Source organism: Pipistrellus hanaki (genome assembly GCF_964339955.1).
Source record: "Pipistrellus hanaki genome assembly, chromosome: 13".
NCBI classification, from domain to species: domain Eukaryota; kingdom Metazoa; phylum Chordata; class Mammalia; order Chiroptera; family Vespertilionidae; genus Pipistrellus; species Pipistrellus hanaki.
Window position 1 is genome coordinate 30072755 of NC_140515.1, and position 23179 is coordinate 30095933.

A 23179-nucleotide genomic window follows, 5' to 3' on the forward strand; every position below is an offset into this window, starting at 1 on the left:
GGCACCCACCTTGGCAGGCGCTGGCAGGAGGGAGCTCCCTGCCCAGAGTGTGGAGCAGAGGTGTGGTGTGGAGGGGGCTCCTGGGCCTTGTAGGGGGAGGGAGAAGCCCTGGCTGCTGAGCCTGGGGCTCTGGGGGTGCAGTCGGGAGGGAGGGGGGCTCACAGCTGCCTCATTCCTAGGTGGCCGGGACTGGGACTCAGGGAGAGGCTCTGGGGCAGACATAGTTGCTCCATCCATCTGTCCATCTGTCCCCTAGCCTGCCGGCTGGCCCGTGCTCCCCAGCAGAGAGCTTGGTCGGAGCCAGGACCCCGTCCTTCACTCTGCGCCCTGGGGCCGCCCTTGTCAGTCCCTCCCCACACTCCATATACTCACTTTCCCGCCTGGCGACGACTCCTAAGGGAGGGACTGGGGACGGGTAAGGAAACCGAGGCACAGACCTGGCCGTCTTCCCTACAGCTGCCACACAGGGACTGGCTTGGGATTGGCCTGCACATGAGTACCGCAGGGCTCCCCACCCATGGCCAGGGGAGAGGCAGGGCTACCCTCTGACCCCACATAAGAAGAATGCAAACCATAGCTGGCAGCTGTTGAGATCTAACTCTGTGCCAGATCGTACTCTATCCTAAGCTCTCTCTGTACGTTTTCTCACTTAATCCTCACAACAACACTGAGTTCAGGACCATTCTCCCCACTGTACAGTTGGGGAAACTGAGGCACAGAGATGTTTAGTGACTTGTCCAAGACTACCCAGTCACAAGTGGCCAAGCTGGGATTCCATCTTTGGAATCCCTGCTCCCGCTCCCTCCTGCACCCTCCTGGCGATGGCGCTATAAATGGAGACACTGCTTTCCTGGCCCGGGCACCTGTGTCCTCTTGACCTAAGGCCCCCATGAGTGGGGTCACCTCGTCCTGCAGAGGTCAGAGGCCTCACCTGGGGATTGGCAGGGAGGTGTCTTCCCCGCCTATGGGGCCTCTGCCTCCATCCAGGCCGAGGCTTCAGCATCGCCTGCCTGATCCTTTGCTCAGTCTCCTCCCTGGCCTCCTGGTTTCCTCCTCCCCCTCCTCCTCCTCCTCCTCCTCTTCCTCCTCCTCCTCCTCCTCCTCCTCCTCCTCTCCCCACGCTCCTTTTGGGAGCTCACTAAAATGTAAATCTGATTACAGCTCCTTATCCTGGCCTTCAAGGCCCTTCATGGTCTCCCCGACTTTCTCTCTGGTGACTTGCTTGACCCCCGCCCTCCCACCGCAGCCCCAACCCACTTCCCTTCCCGGGTCACAGAACCTTTGGTTACAGCTGCCAAAGCTCTTTTTAAGAAAAATGCAAAGATGGAGCTTCAGGCAGAGCTGGATCCAGCTGCTCACTTAGCACTGCTGGGACTCGAACAGTGAACTCCGTGAGGTTTATGCTTCTTTTTAGGCCGTTTCCTTTCCGGGCAGACCCTTTTCTTCTCCAGAGGCCCCAGGACCTTCAAGTTTAAGGTTACCTAGTTCAGTTCTCCCCAAGGAAGGGCCATTCCAGCAGTTTCAGCAAACGTCCCAGGACTGCTCTGGTTGGCCCAACGTGGGTCACATGCCCTCTCCTGGCCCATCACTGGGCCTCTGATTGGCCAGGCCTGTTGGTTATGTGGCCTCCCCAGGAGCAGGGGGCCAGGGCAGCCAATGGGTGGCCACTCCATACACACTCAGCATTCTGCAGGGGAGGCTGAGGCCCCGCGGAGACAGGCCACTCGCAGTGCTTCTCCATGAGCACCAGGCCTGGGACACACCGCCCAGTGCCCTTTCTCTGCCCCAAAGGACTCCTGCCTGTGCGAGCCCCGTTCCGGGCCTGTCCTCTGGCCATACTGGGCCAGTCCTCTGGCCATACTGGGCCTGTCCTCTGGCCATACCGGGCCTGTCCTCTGGCCATACTGGGCCTGTCCTCTGGCCATACTCGGTCTTGCTCCCGGGAGACTTGTTCACCCTCCACGAACCCGGGCCCCTTGAGGAAAGGCTGAGAGCAGGGCTGGGACGCCCCATAAGCACGGACACAGACTTTGGCAGCAGCTTCCTCTCTCACGCCCCACCCTGTTCCCAGTGCTCACTCTTTCCTGACTCCGGGCCACAAAGTGGTCTTTGTTCCTGAGCCCATGCCACTCAGGAAGGCTGGGCAGTGCTTGTGTGTGTGTGTGTGTGTGTGTGTGTGTGTGTGTAGTCCCTCGTCTGCAGCCTGGGCTTCCCTCTCCTCTGGGGGAACTCTCACCAGACAACCTGGATCCCTGCACAGGCCCACCCTCCTGCGCCTCAGCAGGGGCTGTAGCCCTGGGGGACCCCAGGCTCCAGACTGTGGAGGCCACAGAGGCCAGGGAGGCCACGGCAGCCATGGCCTAGAGTCCGGGAGGCCTGGGTTTGCATCCTGGTTCTGCCTCTTCTTGATGTTATGACCCTGAACTGCTCATTCTACCTCTTTGAGTCCCATTCTCTTGATCTGCAGGTAGAATCTAACATTATTTACTGAGCCCTTACCCTATGCAGGCTCCCTGTGCTGGACATAGATAGGCACAGGGAACAGGCAGACAATAGCCAAGGCCTTCGGAGCTGATGTCCTAGCGGGGGAGAGGCAGATAGTTAATAAGATAACAAAGTTTAAAAAAAAAAAAAAAAGTCAGGTCTGTTAGATGGCGTTGAATGCTATGAGGAGAAATCAAGCAGAGAAGGAAGGTGATGGGAGGTGTGTGTGTGGGGGGTGCAGGTTAGACAGACTGGCTGGGGAAGAACTCCCTGAGGTGACAGGTTCCTGAAGGAGGTAAGGGGGGCAGCTTTGGGGATGTCTGAGAAGAAACATCCAGAGCAGAGGGGAGCAGAGCAGAGGGACAGCCAGTGCAAAGGCCCTGGGGTGGGCACGCATCCCATACGGAGAATAGCGAGGAGCAGACCTGGCCAAGGGGAGATCTTTAGGAGTCAGGGAGCCCAGGGGACGGTGATGGCAATTTTGCTTTTCCTCTCAACAGGGCGAGTTGAGTCTTTTTACTGATCCAGGCATCCACTGGTGGGAAATCAAATGGCTCCCTGGGTGGCTCGGTTTTGAGGCCATGTTCCTTGACGTTGCTGGTTTCAGAGTTAGACAGGAGAGCACGGACTCGGAAGGCAGAAGGCCAAGGCCTGACTTGAGCCTGCACCCCATCCCACCTGATGTTGGGGCCACCCGGAGTGTGACTGCAGGCCCAGAGCCGGGCGCTTGCTTTCCACACTTCGCGGGAGCTCTCCCGGTCATGCCGATGGCTCCTGGTAGCCCTGGCGTGCCTCGCCTGTGGGTGCCTGAGCTCTGCCCCTGGGGTTGGAGGGAGGGACAGTGGGGGCTCCTGGCGGCCAGCACTGCCTCTAGGGTGCCCCTGATTGAGAGAGGGAGAGAGCAGAGCCCAGGGTAAAGGATGTGGCCTGTAGAGGGCCAAGCAGGCCTGAATTCCAGTCCTTCCCTTAAAGACGTGCGTACAACAGAAAGATGGCAGCGTTGATCTTTCCACATTTCCCTCCGACACGTCCCGGAAGCTGGCGTCTAGGGAGGCTTGTCAGCTGTGAGGGTAAGGCTGTCCCTTCGAGCAGAATCAGCTTCGGTGCATCTCCATCCAGCTGTCCGCCCTGGTCCAGCTGTGATGGCCAGAGAGAGGGGTGTTATTTGTGAAGAGTTCCCACAGGGGCTGGGGCTGGGCCGGGGGCATTGTCCCTGAGTCTGCCCAGGTGTGTCATGGGAGGGGCGGTGGAGGCGGGAGGGGCCTCTGGCCCTGCCCCTTAGGAACTTAGGAGCCGTGTGACCCTGGGCGTGTAAACCCGCCTGTGCCTCCGTTTCCTCATCTCTAACAGCGGGACAATAACCGTACCTACCGCATAAAGGGGTGATAATTTTAAAGTTCGTAGAACGCGGCCTCGGGTCAAATCTTGGCCCTGCTCCTTAAGGCGGGAAGCTGCTCAGCCTCTCTGTGGCTCAGGTTCCCCATCTTCCAAATGGGAATAGCACTCATGCCACCTCAGAGAGTGGGGAGGACTCAATGGGATAGTGCTTATGAAGCACACAGCACAAGGCCCCGCGTTTCATCCATAGGAGCTGTTACCATCTCGAGCCGCAGTTTGCCGCCCTGTTGACTAATGAGTTTGCCGATTACTGGACTAGACTAAATGCTACCAGGTAGTTGGAAGCTGTGAGGATTAGGCCAGTGGCCGGCAAACTCCCTAGCCAACAGAGCCAAATATCAACAGGACAACGACTGAAACTTCTTTGGAGAGCCGAAAACCGACTTCTGCGCATGGGCCACGAAGTTTCCATCGCACTGTACGTGCGCGCCCGTACGTGGTGTTTTGTGGAAGAGCCACACTCCAGGGGCCAAAGAGCCGCCTGTGGCTCGCGAGCCACAGTTTGCCGACCACTGGATTGGGTGGCAATGGTGGCATATTGTGTGCAGAGAGGTAAAAGGAAGTGTGGAAAACTTTTCTAATGAAGGAATTAAAGGGGGCAGTGGGAGAACTGTCATGTTTCTTTTTTAAAAAATTTATTTTATTTTTTAAAATATATTTTATTGATTTTTTACAGAGAGGAAGGGAGAGGGATAGAGAGCTAGAAACATCAATGAGAGAGAAAAACTTCGACCAGCTGCCTCCTGCACACCCCCTGCCCACAGCCAATGTACATACCCTTGACCTGAATCGAACCTGGGACCTTTCAGTCCACAGACAGTTGCTCTATCCACTGAGCCAAACCAGTTTCGGCAGAACTGCCATCTTTCATGGTTTCTCGGTGCCCTACAGTCGATCCCTCCCACCAGCCCATGCGGTGGGCACTGCACCCCGACTGGGCAGAGGCGACGCCCCAGAGGTCAGAGAGCAGGGCCCTGACCCAGAGCCGTGAGTTGGCAGCAGATTTGGAATCAGAATCTGAAGTTGCCTCCATCCAAGGTCCATCCTTTCTTTCCCACCAAACCAGCAACGCCCTCAGAGGTGAGGGTCAACCCAGCCAGGAGTAGCCGGGCCCCGGGGAATGCTGCAGTAGGTTCCCCCGGAGAGTCAGCAAGGGGCCGCCAGGCACAACGGATGGTTAGACCCGGGGGCGAGGGGGGGCCCTCTGCTCCCCATCAGCACATGGGGGCGGGCTGGCCTTGCAGCTGCCTCGGCGTGGCGTCCTGCTGTCATTTCCCGTTCGCCCCACGTTGAGCCTCTCTGGGCCCTCATTTTCTCAGGGGTCCCCCCTTTCAGACGGGAACGCTTCTTCCCGGAGGACTGCAGAGTATGCATCCATCAAGGCTGAGCCAGTAGCCCCTCCTAGCAACCCCCTCCCACGCCCCTCTCTCCTGCTCAGGGGGTCCTGGCAAAGGCAGCCAGGCCAGGGGCTGGCTTCCTTTCTCCTTTGTCAAAGCTCAATAGCTCTGCCCGGGGCTCCAGAGAGATGGAGATAATTAGGCAAATTAGCAACGCCCTCGAGAGAAATGAAATAAAAAGAAGCCCACCCACCAACCCGGGGCACAGCGGGGCTGGGGACCAGGTGTACGGGGCTGTTCGGGGTACAGCGTCCCTCCCTTCTGCCCCCACGCCCCCCCCCCCCCCCCCCAGCCCACACGAGCCAGGGCGGCTGGCATCGCCGCAGAAATGAGTTTCCCTCCGAAGCGCCTTCTTACAGGATGGATGGACTGGAGTCAAAAGCTCATAATTGCTCATTGCTGGAAGGAGGAGACAGGAAAAAAGAAACTCGAGGATAAAAATATCTCTGTGTTTTTTTATGCACGCTTCCAGCTGAAAATTGGTGGGAAAGATGTTTTTGAAAAGCCTTCATCGCTAAGCATGTAATTACCAGGTCTCAGAACAAGAAAAAAAACAACGAAGGAGTGGGAAAGCGTGAGCATGTTCTCTGAGGGCGGGGGACAGGGGCCTGACCCCCCTGGGGGGGGGGTTTCTATAAATAAAATAATTTCTTCAAATTCTCAAGCCTGGGCTGGCTAGAGCCAGTGATGGAGAGGCAGGGATCACCCCTCCTTCTCCCCATTTTACAAATGGAGAAATAGAGACGTAAGTCACACAGCCAGCGGTCATTCGGGCCCTGCTTGGATTCTTGGTTTGCACACTGCCTCCGTCCCTTTTCCGAAAGCTTGTGGCAGTGGTCTGCTGTACCCCCTCTGAACAGGAACCAGCAAACACGGTAGCATTCCTTATGCACGTCCTTCTGCATGCGGCCAGAAGCTTTGTCCGGCAGTTCACCTCTGTGGCGTGGCCTCCACCTCCTCAGAGTCACAGCCTGAACTTCGGTGCCTTCTCCGGAGAAGAGCCCAGTCCTCCCTCATTGCCCACTGACTCTGTCTGCAAACGGTTGTGTGGATCCTGGCTGCAGCACACTGTCAGGCCCGCTCGGCTGCGGGGGAAAGAGATGGCCCGCAGCCTCAGCCCACGGCCAGCAAAAGGCTGCAGAAGGAAGGGGCTGGGGCCACTCCGTGTGGAGACGAGCAGCTGTCCCAGCCGCCCCACGGACGTCCCTGCAGCTCAGTTCAGTGCTGAGTAGCTCCTTAGAGCAACGTCTGAATGTTGGGAGGCAGAGAGAAGGGAGAGGACACACTTGGAGGATTCGAATCCACAGAGACACCTCGGGAAAGGAGGTCCGGGCCTTCAGCAGCCAGCATCCTGCATCCTTTGCTTCAGAAAGAATCCTGCATTGTTCCTCAGTCTTAGTCTCTGAATCTTTAAAAAAAAAAAAAAAAAAAAAAAAAAAAATATATATATATATATATATATATATATATTGGTTTCAGAGAGGGAGAGAGAGAGAGAGAGAGAGAGAGAGAGAGAGAGAGAGAGAGAGAGAGAGAAACATCAATGATCAGGGAATCATTGATCAGCTGCCTCCTGCAGGCCCACATTGGAGATCGAGCCCACAACCCGGGCATCAGGGAATCGAACCGCGGCCTCCTGGTTCATAGGTGGGCGCTCAACCACTGAGCCATGCCAGCTGGGCAGACTCTGAATCCTTTGTCTTCAACATCAGGGTTCAAAACTCCACTTTTAACCCACTGTTGTTGCCCTCTACTCTTTGGGGATCCTACTGCTCAGAATTTGGAGAAATTTATCCTCAGCTTCCTCCTCCTTTCCTTAAGAGACCACCTCCCCCTCCACCATCCCCCGGCTCCTAAGCCTGGGGCCAGCAAACTTACCTTTGGTCCGCCCCGGACTGTCCAGCGGCAGAATCTCATTTGCACAGGGTAAGACCGATTTCAATTCCAGCACGGCCCTCGCTGTCGCGCAGTTGATATAACCCAATCTTATTAATTTTATTAGCTCCGAAACATCTTGTTGAATCTAAATGAAGTGCGAGTTAGAGAACTGTAATGGGAGGCATTATACTTAATGGGGTGTTACCTAAACCGTTGCTGGCTGGTGTGAACAGAGGGCCTGGGGGAAGAGGGGTGAGCAGAGCTGCTGGGGGCCCCACTCCGGAGGCCCCAGGAATGTTCTGGGTTTAACTGCTGTTTCATGTGCTGTTTACCTCCTTCTGGCAAAGCCAAGGGAACTTAGCAGAGTGGAGTGAGAGAACTTGGGCTCTGTTAGACCCAGACTGGGCTGCGACCCTCATGCTAGAGCAGCGGTCACCACCAGTGGCTCGTGAGGTCTGAAAGGTTGGTGGCCGCTGCTCTAGAGCAGTGATTCTCGAGGTGTGTGTGTGTGTGTGTGTGTGTGTGTGTGTGTGTGTGTGTGTATGTGTGTGTATGTGTGGGGGGTGTGGGGGGAGACTGGAGGGGATGGAACAATATTGCTCCCCTAGTGGACATTGGCAATGTTTGAAGTCATTTTGGGTTGTCATGACCGACCGGGGTGGGGTGCTCCTGGCACCTAGTGGTTAGGTCCTGCTGTGGCCAGGAGGCTGGGGGAGGGGAGAAGAGTGATCTCCCCCCCAGGGGTCTTCAAACTACGGCCCGCGGGCCACATGTGGCCCGCAGAGGAGTCTGATCCGGCCCGCCAGGTTTTTTGGGCAGTGAGCGCAGCCGAGGTGTTACAGTAGGAATTAGTAGTTCATATAGTCCGGCCCTCCAGCTCTCTGAGGGACCGTGATCTGGCCCCCACTTTAAAAAGTTTGAGGACCCCTGCCTAGCTGGTGAATGGCTGAGCCCTGAGCCCATGATCTTAACACTGGGCCAAGCTGGAGCTGCGGGGGTGAAGGTGGCAGGAAGGTTATTCTTCAAGGGCAAGCAAGCGGGCTGGGGCTGGGGGGGAGGGGGGCGGGGGGGGGCGTGGAGCATGTGCAGGCTCAGGTGAGACAGACTTACCTTGGGCTGCCTAGAATGTCTGAGAACATGGCTCTCCCCTGTGAAGTGCAGTCCTCATGAAGAGTCATTCATTGGGCCCCTCCGGGCGGAGTTTGCTCAGGGCCAGCACTGTCTCCCAGGGGCTGTGACACCTACCTGCCTGCGAGGGAGCTCCGGGTCCCCCAGGTGTGCAAGCACAGCCTCAGGCGGTGGAGTCAGCAGACCCTGGTTCTGATCCACATTGCATAGCTCCCCAGCTGTGTGACTGTGGCCATGAGTTGTCCCTCTCTGGGCCTCGGCTTCCTTATGGGTACAATCCTGTATAATAAAAGCCTAATAAGCAAATCAACCATATGGCAGAACAACCAGTGGAACAACCGGTCGTTATGATATGCACTGACCACCAGGGGGCAGATGCTTAATGCAGGAGCTGCCTCCAGCCCACAGGCCCCAGGCTGGCTAAGGGGGGTGCCAGTGGGCCCCCTGCCCCCCGTCAATCGCCCTGCCAGTTGCCTTACAGATCAGCCCTGATTGCAGGCCAGGCCTAGGAACCCTACCCGTGCACGAATTTCATGCACAGGGCCTCTAATGGGGTAATATTACCCATAATGATAATACCAGCCCCACGGGGCTGTGCAGGTGGTTAACCACAGCAGTGGGAATGTTCAGAAGAATGTCAGTCCCAAGAGCAGAGACAGAGCCGCCCTTGGGAGGGAGGAGAAGCCACCAGGATCCCCCAGCAGAGACGCCAGAGGAGCTGGTGGCCGGAAGGAACCCCTCTTTCAGGCCACGTCCATGACAGGTTTGCCTCAACGGAAATGAAAGTGGAACTCTGAGCCTTCTCTCTCTTTCTCTTGCCTGCAGACGATGGGCCTTACTCCAAAGGAGGCAAAGATGCAGGAGGAGCCGACGTGGCCCTGGCTTGCCGCAGACAGAGCATCCCGGGTAACAGACCCCTCTCTGCCCGTCCCCTTCCTCCTTCTCTGTCCTGGAGGCACGGGGAGCTCTGGGTAAGGTCAGACAGCGCTGGCTCTGCTGCTGCTCACTTGCTCTGTGACCTTAGACCTGCCACCCAGCCTCTCCCATCTGTAAAAAGGAAATGCCTCACCCAGCGTAACGCAGCCACGTGCCCTGCTCACCACACGAGCTAGCCTCGCTTGCTTTGGAGCTAGGGGCCCCAAATTGCCCCCTGCTGCCCCCCTCACCTTCCCTGTGTCTGCAGAGGAGTTCCGAGGGGTCACCGTGGTGGAGCTGCTCAAGAAGGAAGGCAGCACTCTGGGCCTGACCGTCTCCGGTGGCACCGACAAGGACGGGAAGCCCCGGGTCTCCAACCTGAGGCCCGGGGGGCTGGCGGCCAGGTGAGAAGGGGGCCGGGAGGGGGCCCGTGGATAACGCACTGGGGCTTTGGGTACAGCGATCAGGCGGTTGTTTCCAGAAGCTCCCAGGAGCTCGGTTCCTGCAGAAGGAAGCCCTCCAGTGGGGGCTGTCTCTCCAGGCCCCGGCTGCTGCTTCTCTTTGCCTGTTCACCAGGTGCTTGCTTCCTGGGCCACGGAGCCCCCTCTCGCCTGCAAGTCTCACTCCCCAGGACATCCTCCTGGCAGGCGCCTGTCCATCCCTCTCACAGCCCCACATGCCCCTTCTGCACACATGGCCCTGGGTCCCACCATTGTGCTGGCTCCCTTCGGACCCTGAGTCCCATGAAACCTGGGAGCTAGCCTCTCCATCGCTGCCTCTCTGGAAGGGGCAGGCCCTGACCAGTGTTCCGTTGAACAGAGCAGATTAGTGGCGGAAAGCAGGGAGCGTGTGAGGACTAGCCAAGGAGGTGGTCTGGCCACTCCGCAGGCTGGTCTGGAGCCGGTGAGAGCTCTGCGGGCGACCCCCCCCCCGCACCCCGCAGCAGGAGGGAAGGCGGGCAGTCCGGCCTTGGGGGGCAGTGCCAGGCCTGGGTGTCAGACAGGTCTAGGTTAGCACCCAGGCTATCTCCTACTCACTCCCGGTGTGACCCCGGACGTGGTCTGACCTCTGAGCCTACATTCCCCACCTGTGCAGTGAGGGTCCGGGAGAGGGTGGGCGTGAGGGCTGGCACCCGTCACCATGCCTCCTTGCTCCCAGGAGTGACCTGCTGAACGTGGGCGACTACATCCGGTCGGTGAACGGGATCCACCTGGCCAGGCTCCGCCACGACGAGATCATCACCCTGCTCAAGAACGTGGGCGAGCGCGTGGTGCTGGAGGTGGAGTATGAGCTGCCCCCGCCCGGTGGGTGCCCTTGGACGGAACCTTCTCCCCTGCCGTGGGTGTGGGTGGGCACCGCTGCCGCCCCGCCTGGGCTTGGGCGGGGGGGTGGGGGGGCCAGGCGGGGTGAGGTGGGACCTGGAGACTGACCACACACATCCATCCAGACCTCGCCCAGAGGCTTTGCCTTCCACCCCCAGTATGCCGTCCCCAGGAGGCGGCAGGGCCCTGCTTATAACTCGTGGTCATATGACATATTTTTTAAAATATATATATTTTATTGATTTTTTTTTTTTTTTTTTTACAGAGAGGAAGGGAGAGGGATAGAGAGCTAGAAACATCGATGAGAGAGAAACATCGACCAGCTGCCTCCTGCACACCCCCTACCGGGGATGTGCCCGCAACCAAGGTACACATGCCCTTGACCGGAATCGAACCTGGGACCTTTCAGTCCACAGGCTGACGCTCTACCCACTGAGCCAAACAGGTTTCGGCCATAGGTCATATTTATTTGCAGATTTTTTTTTTTTCCTTTAAGGGGACAAGTTTGGGGAACGTTGGCTGAGAAAATTGTCCCCTGCCCTGCCCTCTCCCCACCGTACCACCCTGCGTTGACCACCGTGGCCTAGCTCTGAATTTTCAAAGTTGGCCTTGAAAATTGGGGTCACTGTTTGGATCCAGCCCTGGCCTGAGCCCACCAGCCATGGACCCCCAAGCCTGAGTCCCGCCATCGTCCCTGCGTGAGCGAGGGCAGGCCCTCTCCTCTCCCCAAGCGATGGCCTACGTGGGCATTGGGAAAAGGCCCCTGCAGGCCCCCCTTGTCCTGCCCGGCACACGGGGAGGGATCTGCCCTTCCTGTGGTCTCTGTGACCGCTCCCCCGGCTCCCCGGGGGCGAGCGCTGGGGGCAGCTGCCGGCTCAGGGGTGCGACCGAGAGGCTCAAAGGAGCCCTCCGTGTCCCTCCAGCCCCCGAGAACAACCCGGGGATCGTCTCGAAGACCGTGGACGTCTCTCTCTACAAGGAGGGCAGCAGCTTTGGCTTCGTCCTCAGAGGTCAGTGGAAGAGGCACCCTGGGGCACGGGGCGTGGGAACGTGGCCCATGCCGATTCTGCGTGTGTCCTGTGTCGCTTTAATGAGCCTGTGCATAAATCGGATATGTCGTGTAGATCTTGCTTCTGAGTTTAAAGAACCCGGGACTGTTAAGCCACGTGTTAAGTGAGAATGCTGCCGAGCAATGCCATGTCGGGGGTTGAGGGGAGCGTGAGGGGAACGTTGAGATGGAGAGCGGCGGTGGGGGCTGCCTCGCAATCAGGGCCCAGCAGGAAGCAGGATGAGGTCCGAGGAAGGGAGGCACGCCGTTTGGCAGGGAGAGGGCCTCGGGCATGTCCTCTGCTGGCCGGCGGGAGGCGGGATGTGCAGCTGGTCTCTCGTAAGAGGGTCTGTGAGTAGTAAGGACCAGGTCCTCGAACAGATTGAAGCAGGGGAGCCCGCCTAGGGCCTGGGTCCGGGTCTCTGGGCGTCAGGAGAGGCACAGACAGGTGACGTTCTGCCTCTCGCTGAACTCTGTCCAGGAGGGGCCCACGAAGACAGCCACAGGTGTCGCCCGCTCGTCCTGACCTACGTGCGCCCGGGGGGCCCTGCCGACAGGTGAGCCGGAGCCGGAGGGAGCCTCCCTGCCTCACACCGCGCTGACCGGCCCCAGCTCCTCGGGGAGACGCAGAGCTGGGGCCTCTGTGCCCATTCTCCAGATGAGCACATCGAGGTCCAGCGAGAGTCCACCCATGGCCCATAGTCACTCAGGGAGTATTGGGTGGAGCCAGGACGAAACCCCAAATGAGAGAGACCCCCAAGCTCTTTCGTCCCCAACATTCTGCTGTTCCAGGGGGCCGTGGGAGACGAGCCTTAGTGTCACACTGATCTTCCCTTCCCTGGCCTTAGTTTTCCTCTCTGTGAAATGGGTCCAGTATTTTAGCCCCCAAGATTTGGGGCATGGTGATGGGCGTCGCCGTGGCCCTCTGTAACTCAGCCCCCGCCCCCACCCGCCAGCCCTGGCTGCACTGCCCATCTGGCCCTGCCCGGACACGCAGGAGGGGGGACTGGAGGAGGAATGTGCCCCGTTCCCAGCGCCCGGGGTCCCAGTGGAGATGCCCTGGCCATTTTAAGAGCAGCCTGGAGCGGCCTTGTCAGAAACCTAAATCTGTCCTGGAACAAGGCCCTGCAACAAGCTATTCATAGAGCCGCCCAGAATAGCCTGGGCCACCTGTTGGGGCATCTGACCCAGGCCGAGGCGAACCCCAGCTCAGGCCCCGCCCAGGGCGCCCGGGGAATTGGTTCCCAGGACAGAATCACTGCTGAGAAGCCCGGGGGACAGGGGGAGGGACTCTGTGATGGGCAGCAGGAGGCATCCAGATCGCCCCTCCTGACGCTGTGTGGCCCTGGCTGGCCAACGACTTCTCTGGTCCTGGGCGCCCTCTTCTGTCCCCGGGGGAGGGGGGGTCGTGGTCCCGAGGACCCCCCCCCGCCCAGCTCAGGCATTCTAGGGTTGGGCCAGGACGGAATTCCTTTTTTCTTTTTTCTTTTGAGTACTCCTTCTTTTTCTTTTTTCTTTTTTTAAAAAAAATATATTTTATTGAATTTTTACAGAGAGGAAGAGAGAGGGATAGAGAGTTAGAAACCGATGAGAGAGAATCATCGATCAGCTGCCTCTTGTACACCCCCTACTGGGGATGTGCCCGCAACCAGGGTACATGTCCTTGACCGGAATCGAACCCGGGACCTTTCAGTCCACAGGCCGATGCTCTAAACCAGTTTCAGCAGGACTACATTTCTTAAGCATCAGGAGGGGTGGGAGATGTCAGAGCTGACCCCACTCCTGTCTTCCCCGCCCGCGAATTCTCCTGCACGTTCCTAGTCGCTCATCCTGTCACTCCCTCATGCATTCCTTCATTCGCCTGTCCCGCGGCTGGCTTTCTCCTTAACCCGCTCCCCGCCCCTCCTCTGTCCTCGGTGCCCGCCTTCCCGCTGCCCTCTCGGCAGGGCAGTGACCGGGCCCTTCCCCGCAGGGAGGGCTCTCTGAAGGCGGGCGATAGGCTGCTCAGCGTGGACGGGATCCCGCTGCACGGGGCCAGCCTGGCCGTGGCCCTGGCCGCTCTGCGGCAGTGCAGCCACGAGGCCCTCTTCCAGGTGGAGTATGACGTGGCCGTTCCAGGTGAGCGGGGCCTGAGGGGAGGGGAGGGGAGGGCCGGGCAGGAGGCGGCCCCGGGGCCGGGGAGCACATAGCGGGCACAGGTCCTCACCCCTGCAGAAGCTGGGTGGCCCGGGCCAGTCACGTACATAGCTTCCCTGGGCCTCTCCGGGCAATGAGCACTGTGCACCGGGCATTGCTCGGTGCAGCGGGCATTCTGCTGAGGACCACACGGAGGTCTCCGTTCTCAGGAAGCTGACGTCCTGGTGGGGAGAGATGGGCCGTAACCAGAATGACATGTAGAGAGAGTTGCCAGGTGTCAGGGAGTGCCGTGACAGGAGTCAGGGAGAGAGATGGGGAAGGCTGGGAGGGGCGTTCTCATGTGCAGCCAACGAGGGGGAGGGAGGCCGTGGTGGTGGCTGGACCAGGCTGGTGGCCGAGGAGCACACAGCGGGGGTCAGATCCAGGAAATGGGATGGAGGTCGAGCGGGCCCGATGTGCTGGCGTTTGGACTTGGCGGTGGGACCGGGAGCACGGGAGCTGGGCTTTGTTGGAGAGCCCCTGGGCGGGTCAGCGGGTGCCGTGTTCTGGGCCGGGGAGGGTTCAGGAGACGCGACAGCTCGGGGCCGGTGTGCAGCAGGCTGTCCATTAATGTGAGCAAGGCAGCATCGCCCGGCAAAGCCCACGGCCAGAGCCCCTCAGACCCAGACCCCTGCCCCTCCTCTGCTGCACAGTGACCGTGTGCATGTGGACAGAGACACCTCGGTCTTCTCGTCTGTCAAATGGGTGCAGCGATCCCAGCCTGGCAGTGAGGATTAAACTGAGACAGCCGCGCGAGGCTAGGGACCAAAGCGCTTGGTATTTGCACTCGAAACTCTCCTTTCGTTCCGTGCGCCAGACACGGTGGCCAACGCTTCGGGGCCCTTGATCGTGGAAATAACCAAGACGCCGGGGTCCGCCCTGGGAATCTCGCTCACCACCGGCTCCCACCGGAACAAGCCGGTCATCACCATCGACCGCATCAAGCCGGCCAGCGTGGTGGACAGGTGAGGCGCAGGCTGGGCACTGCCATGGTGACGAGGGTGGGCAGGGAAGAGGCCACCCAGGCCAGCTTTCCTCCTTCCCCTGCCTCTGCCCCCCTCTGGCAGGAGCGGGGCGCTGCATGCCGGAGACCACATCCTGTCCATCGACGGCACCAGCACCGAGCACTGCTCCCTGCTCGAGGCCACCAAGCTGCTGGCCAGCGTGCCCGAGAAGGTGCAGCTGGAGATCCTGCCCGCGCCCCACAGCCGGCGGCCCCCGAGGCCCTCGGAGGCAGGTGGGTCCCCTCAGGGCACGTCCCATGTGACAACTCCTTCTGATCCTCCCCGCTGTCCTGGGACAGGGGTCGGCAAACCTATGAGTCAGCAGCGCCAAATACCAACAGGACAACGACTGAAATGTCTCTGGAGAGCCAAACTTTTTAAAACTTAAAACATCTTCTAATGCCACGTCTTCAACATAGACTCTCCCAGGCCGTGGTATTTTGTGGAAGAGCCACACTCCAGGGGCCAAAGAGCCGCATGTGGCTCGAGAGCCGCAGTTTGCCGACCACGGGCCTAGGAGGTGGCCACTGTCTTAGTCCCATTGTGCAGGTAGTGCCCAGGAGGCACAGTGGGGTTAGGGGACTTGTCTGAGTGACCTGGCAGCTGGCTCCAGAGTCGCCAGGCCCCGGGCGAGGGTGGGGTGCAGTGCAGGGAGGCAGAATCAACGGGCTGAGAGTGTTGGGTCCTCACCCTCCTTACATGGACTGGGCCCCTCCAAGCCCGCAGCAGAAGGAAGAGCCGGATACATGGCAGCCAGTTTGGGTGATCGGGTGGGGCAGGTGGGGAGGCAGTCGCCTGTTCCGATCTTCCTCCACCATCTCCCGCTGGGGCCTCGGCGGGGCCTGCTGCTCCTCCCCTGTGCCTGCTGCCCCCGGCTGAGCCCCCAGCACAGCGCCCAGCACACCAGGAGCCGAACCCTGACTGCCTCCCTTGGCTCAGGGGACGCTCAGGATCTGTGTCCTGCTTTCCTCACTTCCCCTGCAGACGGGAGCCTAGCCTCAGGAGGGCGGAGCGGGGGGAGGGCAGGTGTGGTGAGTTCAGACTCCGTCAAGTCCTGCACATATTTCTCTTCTCTTCTCTTCTCTTCTCTTCTCTTCTCTTCTCTTCTCTTCTCTTCTCTTCTCTTCTCTTCTCTTCTCTTCTCTTCTCTTCTCTTCTCTTCTCTTCTCCTCTCCTCTCCTCTCCTCTCCTCTCCTCCCTTCCCTTCCCTTCCCTTCCCTTCCCTTCCCTTCCCTTCCCTTCCCTTCCCTTCCCTTCTCTTCTCTTCTCCTCTTCTTTTCTCCTTCTCCTCCTCCTCCTCCTCCTCCTCCTCCTCCTCCTCCTCCTCCTCCTCCTCCTTCTTCTCTTCCTCCAATGTCCACAGTGAAGGTGCAGAGAAGTGAGCAGCCACATCGCTGGGCCCCCTGCGTGCCCTCCTGCCACAGCCCCCGGCCCGGCCACTACCGGACGGCACCCACCTGGTCCGCACCCGCCGGCCAAGACCAGAGCCGATGTAACATGCCCACCCGCTGTGGCCTGTGCATGTTTCAGGGGGCGGAAACCTAGGGGCCTGCCCAGCGTCACCTCGCCTGTTGGCAGCTGGGTCTCCCTGGGCCTGTGGACACCCTGCAGTCCCTGGGGCCCAGGGCTCACACCGCACCCCCACGGCTCCCTGCGGGTGGGCGGCTTCCTGGCACCGCTGGGCAGGAAGGGGGAGGGCCCTGCCGGGGTTCACCGGCCATGTCTCATCTCCCCCAGCCGTGTCCTCCACGCCCTTCTCCTCACCGGTCCTGAATCACACGGTGCCCTGCGCCCACCCCAGCACCCTTCCCCGCGGAGCCCAGCCCATGAGCCCCCGGACCACGATGGGGCGGCGGAGGCAGCGAAGGCGGGAGCACAGGAGTTCATGTAAGCCCCAGCCCTGCCACGTGGGAATCACGGCTCCGTGGTGCAGAGGAGGAAACCGAGGCTCAGGATGGGCCGTGGCTTGGCCGGCACCAGAGCGAGTCAGGACTCCCGGGCCCCCCTGACTCCAGGCCCGTGGGCGCCGGGCTGGGTGGCCCCGCGGGAAGTCCCGGCCGGGCGGCCCCGCTGAGCGCCGCGCCCGCCCACCCCACAGTGTCCCTGGCCTCCAGCACCGTGGGGCCCGGCGGGCAGATCGTGCACACGGAGACCACGGAGGTCGTGCTCTGCGGCGACCCACTCAGCGGCTTCGGCCTCCAGCTCCAGGGCGGCATCTTTGCCACCGAGACCCTGTCCTCCCCGCCCCTCGTGCGCTTCATCGAGCCGGACAGCCCGGCGGAGCGGTGAGCCTGCGCCCCTCCCCGGCCCGCTGCCCGCGGGGCCTGCCGCTCTCCCGCGGTCGCTCGCGGGCAGCCGGGGAGACCGAGGCACACGCCAGGCCTGGTTTCCCGCGGGACCGCACTTACCCACCACCAACCAGCCCTGGATAGATGAGGAAACCCGGGTGCGGAGAAGCTGATCCACTTGCCCAGGGTCACAGGACTCGAGCCCCTGGCAGTCTGAGGTCAGAGTCAGGTGACCAGACGTCCCACTTTTGGCGGGACAGTCCCGATTTTTTAAAAAAATATATATTTTATTGATTTATTACAGAAAGGAAGGGAGAGGGATAGAGAGCCAGAAACATTGATGAGAGAGAATCATCGACCAGCTGCCTCCTGCACACCCCCCCACTGGGGATGTGCCCGCAATCAAGGTACATGCCCTTGACCGGAATCGAACCTGGGACCCTCCAGTCCGCAGACTGGCTCTATCCACTGAGCCAAACGGGTTTCGGCACGGTCCCAATTTTTAACAATGTGTCCCGAGTCCCGCGGCGTTTTAAAAAAAGTCCTGATCGGGACACATTGTTAAAAATCGGGATGTCTGGCCAGCTTAGGTCAGAGTCCTCTCTCTGTGTATATGTACATCTTATGAGGCACGGCATCGTCCCCATTGGACAGGCAGAGACCCGTAGCCGGAGTCGCAGGGTAGCCCGCCGGGGGCTCTCTGGCTCCCGCCTGCGCAGAGGGCGAGCCCGTGACGGAGCCTCTCCCCTCCGCGGGGCCCGCGGGCCAGGTGCGGGCTGCTGCAGGTGGGGGACCGCGTGCTGTCCATCAACGGCATCGCCACCGAGGACGGGACGATGGAGGAGGCCAACCAGCTGCTGCGGGACGCCGCGCTGGCCCGCAAGGTCGTGCTGGAGGTCGAGTTCGACGTGGCAGGTGCGTGCGTGTGTGTGTGTGTGTGTGTGTGTGTGTGTTTGTGTATGCCTGTGCGCGCGCGTGTGCGTGTGCGTGTGTGTATGCGTGTGTGCGTGTGCGTGTGTGCATGTGCGTGTGTGCGTGCATGTGTGCGTGCGTGTGTGCGTGTGTGTGCTTATGTGTGTGTGTGCCCCTCGCCGCCGTGTCCTCACGCTTCGGGGCCCTCTGCTCCTGCCGCTCGGTGCTGCTCACGCCTGGGGCACGGCTGCGGGCCTGAGCCCTCGCTGCGGGAAGGCAGGCCTGGGCGGAGGAAGGAGCTCCACGCTCACCAGTGTCAGGGCTGCCTTTGCACCAGGACTCGGGTTAGAATTCGGGCCCCTGTGATTTGGACCGTCTGTGACCTTGGGCAGAACAGTTTCCCCCATTTCTGGTAGGCACAGTGACTGGAATCCTCTCACTGCGGGGTATGTGGCTTGTGTTCGATGAGGTAAATCCGTGAACACGCCCAGCTGAGGCTCAGGAAGTCACCCCTGGATCCAGACGGGGCCGGGCCTGGATCCCAGGCGTGAGGCCGATTCCAGTCCCGGGCGCCACTCTGCCCAGGCGGATTGGTTGCCGTGAACCAGCCCGTCAGTTTTCGCCCCTCTTGGCTGTAAGGAGCAGGATGGGGCCGGCCCCTCCGGGCTGGAATGGACGGGGTGGACGTGGGCGAGGTCTCACCGGGCCCCCCTCTGTTTGCACCCAGAGTCCGTCATCCCGAGTAGCGGCACCTTCCACGTGAAGCTGCCTAAGAGGCGCGGCGTGGAGCTGGGCATCACCATCAGCTGTGAGTCCCCTTCCCGCCGTGCGGTCCTCTCCTGCCCATCCCCTCCGCCTGCCCCGGGAGCCGCGGGAGCCGGCCTGCTGGGAGCGAGATACCCCTCCTGGCCCCGGGGCGAGGCTCTGGGGGGGACCGGCTGGCGGGCCCTGCGCCCCGCACTGCCCGGCTCTCGCCATAAGCAAGACTGGAGCTTCTCAGAGCCTTAGGCTCCCGTTCTGCTCCAGGGGAGTCTGCAGCCCCTTTGGGTGTCCCCCTGGGGTGAAGCCCTCTGTGACCTGGTCTCCGTGACTTCTGACACTGCCTCCTGCCGTCCCCCTGGCCGCCCCGGCCACTGCCGGCCTCCGGGCTGCCCCCCGACAGGCTGCATTCCTCCTGGCCTCTGGTTCACACCCCCACCCCCTTCGGGCCTCTGCTCACTGCCGCTTTGCAGGGCCTTCCCCACCACCTGACTTTCCACGGCTCTGCCCTCTGCACCGCCCCTGTCCTCTACTTCCCTCCGCAGCACGCTCCACCACCTGACACGCTCCCTTTAAATCGTGTTGACTATCTGTGATTGGCAGCTCCAGGAGGCCGGGGTCTTTGTCTTTTTGTTCACTGCTGTTTTCCTTCCTGGCACACGGTCGCTACTCAGTGAATTTTTCATCAGATGAACGGACGAACAATTAAAGGATGAATTGATGAGTGGAGAAAATGAGGCTGACTGGGGGGGCCAGGGAGTCAGAGCCTGGCTCAGCCCAGCTCTATCCTGGGGACCCAAAGGGGGGAAAAGTGAGGTTGAGGGGAGTGGAGACCCCACCCACCCGGCCACAGCACCACTGCCCGCTGCTGAGGTGGCCTCCTGGCCGGTGTCCACCCTGGTGAGGGCAGCACACACATTGGGCTGACCACAGGTCAGACACAAGGGACGCTGGGACACCATTTCCCAAGGGCTGCCTTCTGAGAACAGGGGGCCAGTACTGCGCTCCTGTGTGGGATACTCCGCAGCCCCACCCCAGGGCTTGCTGGAGGGGCCGCTGTCCCGGAGGCGGGAGGGTAAGCAATCCGGGAGGGGGAGCTGCCTCCAGCCCAGGCTCCTCGGTGAAGTTGCACAAGTTGTGCTTGACACAAGGATGGCCATCCCAGGCAGACTTACAATTTCCTTACTTCGTCTCAAGAGTGATGGGAAGGGGCCCTTTGGCCTCACGTGCAAAGAAGATGCCCCGCGGGCTGGGAGGCAGCCCTACCACCTGCTCACAAATGGGAAGACCCGTTAGCCCAGATGGATTTCTTTCCTCAAGAAAACCGGCCCTTCCTGCCACACACCCTGCCGCGGGTCCCATTCCCCAGGACACAGCTGCGCAGACGGGGAGTTCCATGCAGGGGGTTACCGAGGAGGCCTCCAGATCAGCACCTGTTGCAGTGAGGGGACAGGACTGGGCACCGGAGACGCTGAGCGGCAATGCAGCAGCAGCAGCAGCAATTGAGGCTCAGCCAGCCCCACAGAGAGCTCTCGCGGGGAGGCCGTGCCAGCTGTCCGGAGCTGAGGCTGGAGCCGGGCCTCGGCCTCCCCTCCTGGGCCAGCCTCTGGGCGTAGGCGGCACCGGGAGCGGCATTACCTCGGGGTGGCTGCTCCCTGCAGGCCGTTGGGGAAGAATCACGCCATCCTGGGCACCCACCCTGTGCCAGGTGCCAAGAACACGGACACCAGCTACCCGCAAGGAGCTCACCGTTTGCTGGGGGATGGGCAAGAGGGGAAAAAAATGGCTGCTGTGGATGGAGCCCCTTCTATGTGCCAGGAGCCTGCGTTATCTAGTTTAATCTCAGGATGCCCCTCGGAGGTGTGTGGCATCACCCCCCATTTTGCAGAAGGGAAACCGAGGCACAGAGAGGTGCGCTGATCTGCTCACAGCCACCCAACCAGGCGGCAGTGGGAGCAGGGCTTGTGGCCCCAGGTCCATGCCCCAATCCTGGCCCGACCCCCCCATCTCCCTTTACCCCCAAGGCTGAGTCATGGCCTCTCTCCCCGCAGCGGCCAGCAGGAAGCGAGGGGAGCCCCTGACCATCTCTGACATCAAGAAAGGCAGTGTGGCACACAGGTAGGGGCGCCCCCGGGCCCGGGGTGGGGTGAGTGGGCAGTGGGGGGTAGGGAGGGCACTGGCGTATGCCAGGTTCCATCCTGCCACACACACCCCTGCTCGCGCAGGACCGGCACCCTCGAGCCGGGGGACAAGCTGCTGGCCATCGACAACGTCCGCCTGGACAACTGCGCCATGGAGGACGCGGTGCAGATCCTGCGGCAGTGCGAGGACCTGGTGAAGCTGAAGGTCCGGAAGGACGAGGACAACTCCGGTACGGCCCCGCCCCCCCCTGCCCTGCCACCTCTCGGGGTCCCCCAGACCGCGGTTCCCAGCTTGCAATTCGGGGCTCCCTCTGGCCGAGGAGGGATGGTGGTGGTGCCACCTGAGAGCCGGCTGGTGGAGGCTCCTTGGCCGGACAGACGGCACCACAGACCCCTCACCGTCCCTGGAGCCCTCCCGGGCCCTGTGGGTCCGTGGGGGTTTGAGTCACCACGTGGATCCCCCAGGCCACACACACAGCCTCGCAGGGGCGGCCGGAGGGAGCGGCTGTGAGAGAGGAGTGGGCGGGTGTGAGTGAGGGACGGGAGGCGCCGCGATGTGGGTGGATGTGCGAGTGAATACGCAAACCCCGCAAACTCAGACACAGGGAGGCCGGACGGAAGGTAAGGGAAACGGTGCAGGTTGGCAGGCAAAAGGCGAGGTGGGGGTTGGGCCGCCGAAGGGCAAATCCCTTATTCAGAGGGGCCGCCCCCCACTGCTGCCTGGGGAAGAGGGTGTCTTGTGGGCCGGTGTTTTTTTTTTTTTTAAGAAAAATTGGAAACCTGGTTTCTTCTTATCATGATTAGCACTATCACGATCATTATTTTTATTTTGTAGATTTCACATTTTATTTATTTATTTATTTATTTATTTATGTATTTATTTTACAGAGAGGAAGGGAGAGGGATAGAGAGCTAGAAACATCGATGAGAGAGAAACATCAACCAGTTGCCTCCTGCACACCCCCCACCGGGGATGTGCCCACAACCAAGGTCCATGCCCTTGACCGGAATCGAACCTGGGACCCTTCAGTCTGCAGGCTGATGCTCTATCCACTGAGCCAAACCGGTTTTGGCTCGTTATTTTTCTTTTGTGTGTCGTGTGAAATCTGCATTTAGCATGTGTGTTCCATGCTCCGGTTCCTTCTTTTTCTAAATGGCGTTTGGGGGGGAGAAAGCATTCTGGAGGCAGACAGTGGCCTCCAGGTGCCCCGGCTGTGCCATCTGCAGACAGAGCGCGGGTGAATATGTGAGTGAGCGGATGTGTGAGTGGGTGAGAATGAGTGAGTGCGTGCACCAAGGCTTTGGGGCCGGGGGGCCCCCAGCCGCTGGGCCCTGCCCCTGACGGGCGCCTCCCTTGCAGACGAGCAGGAGACCACGGGGGCCATCAGCTACACGGTGGAGCTGAAGCGCTACGGCGGCCCCCTGGGCATCACCATCTCCGGCACGGAGGAGCCCTTCGACCCCATCGTCATCTCGGGCCTCACCAAGCGCGGGCTGGCTGAGCGGTGAGCGGGGCTCTGTAGGGACACGCTCGGTGGGCCAGGGGCAGGACTGGGCTTGGGACGAGCCAGACTGGATTCTGGCCTGGGATCCAGGGCCTGTGCTCTGGGGGACATGGGGCCTGTCCCCTCCCTCTCCGAGCCCCATTTCCACCGCCGGGCCAGCGCCCCGCAGACCTCCCAGCTCCAGGTCGGTGCTGGACAATGTGCTGGTGCCTCGGCTCCCTCCCTTGCTGGCCGCTCAGCACGGTGAGCCTTCCTGGAGCACCTGTGTGCTTCCCAGTCCAGGGGCCGTGGTGCCCAGTACCCTGGGTCCCAGCGCCCGGGTCCCGGCACAGCCTGGGACTCTTTCTGACACATTGGGGGCCTGGCCCTACTATCCTTTCCCCCAGAAAGTGTCCCCCAAACTGTGGCAGCTGGAAGGGGGTGTGTCCCAGGTTCTTCGGTTGGTTGGGGGAGCAGATAGACCTGGGACCCATAGGGGGAAGGGGCCCCACAGGATTCACAGGTCGGCCATGCCGGTGTGGGTGAGAAGGTGCATTCTCCCCTCAGCTGTGCAGCGAGCTCCCAGCACTGAGAAGAGCTGGTGGTGAAGGGGGAGCTGACCAGCTGGAGGGGCACGGTGGGTCCCCGGAGGACACAGTGCCGGAGGGGCCACACAAAGAGAGGGTGCAGCAGAAGGATGGAGGGATTCTGGAGCTGAGGCTCTGCAGGACAGCTCCCCGTGGTGTCCCCGCTCCTCGAGCGCCCCCTGCTGACCATCCGGTAGACTGCAGAGGCCAGTGTGGACCGTTCTGACATCCAGTGTCCTCACTCCCAGGATTGCTGGGT

General features: G+C 60.8%; 1 protein-coding gene across 4 annotated transcripts in view; it reads left to right on the plus strand.

Moving 5' to 3' along the window:
- GRIP2 (glutamate receptor interacting protein 2) overlaps nt 1-23179 on the plus strand; it is a 75280-nt gene that overhangs the window by 40381 nt on the left and 11720 nt on the right. For all 4 annotated transcript variants that reach the window (XM_084902561.1, XM_084902562.1, XM_084902564.1 and 1 more), the window contains exons 2-17: nt 9111-9191; nt 9469-9604; nt 10359-10504; nt 11446-11532; nt 12052-12127; nt 13543-13688; nt 14563-14710; nt 14813-14982; nt 16113-16241; nt 16487-16636; nt 16848-17034; nt 17807-17952; nt 18677-18757; nt 20760-20826; nt 20934-21079; nt 22210-22354. In XM_084902561.1, the coding sequence (XP_084758687.1) occupies nt 9111-9191; nt 9469-9604; nt 10359-10504; nt 11446-11532; nt 12052-12127; nt 13543-13688; nt 14563-14710; nt 14813-14982; nt 16113-16241; nt 16487-16636; nt 16848-17034; nt 17807-17952; nt 18677-18757; nt 20760-20826; nt 20934-21079; nt 22210-22354 (2041 nt within the window). The remainder of the gene's footprint in view (nt 1-9110; nt 9192-9468; nt 9605-10358; nt 10505-11445; nt 11533-12051; nt 12128-13542; nt 13689-14562; nt 14711-14812; nt 14983-16112; nt 16242-16486; nt 16637-16847; nt 17035-17806; nt 17953-18676; nt 18758-20759; nt 20827-20933; nt 21080-22209; nt 22355-23179) is intronic.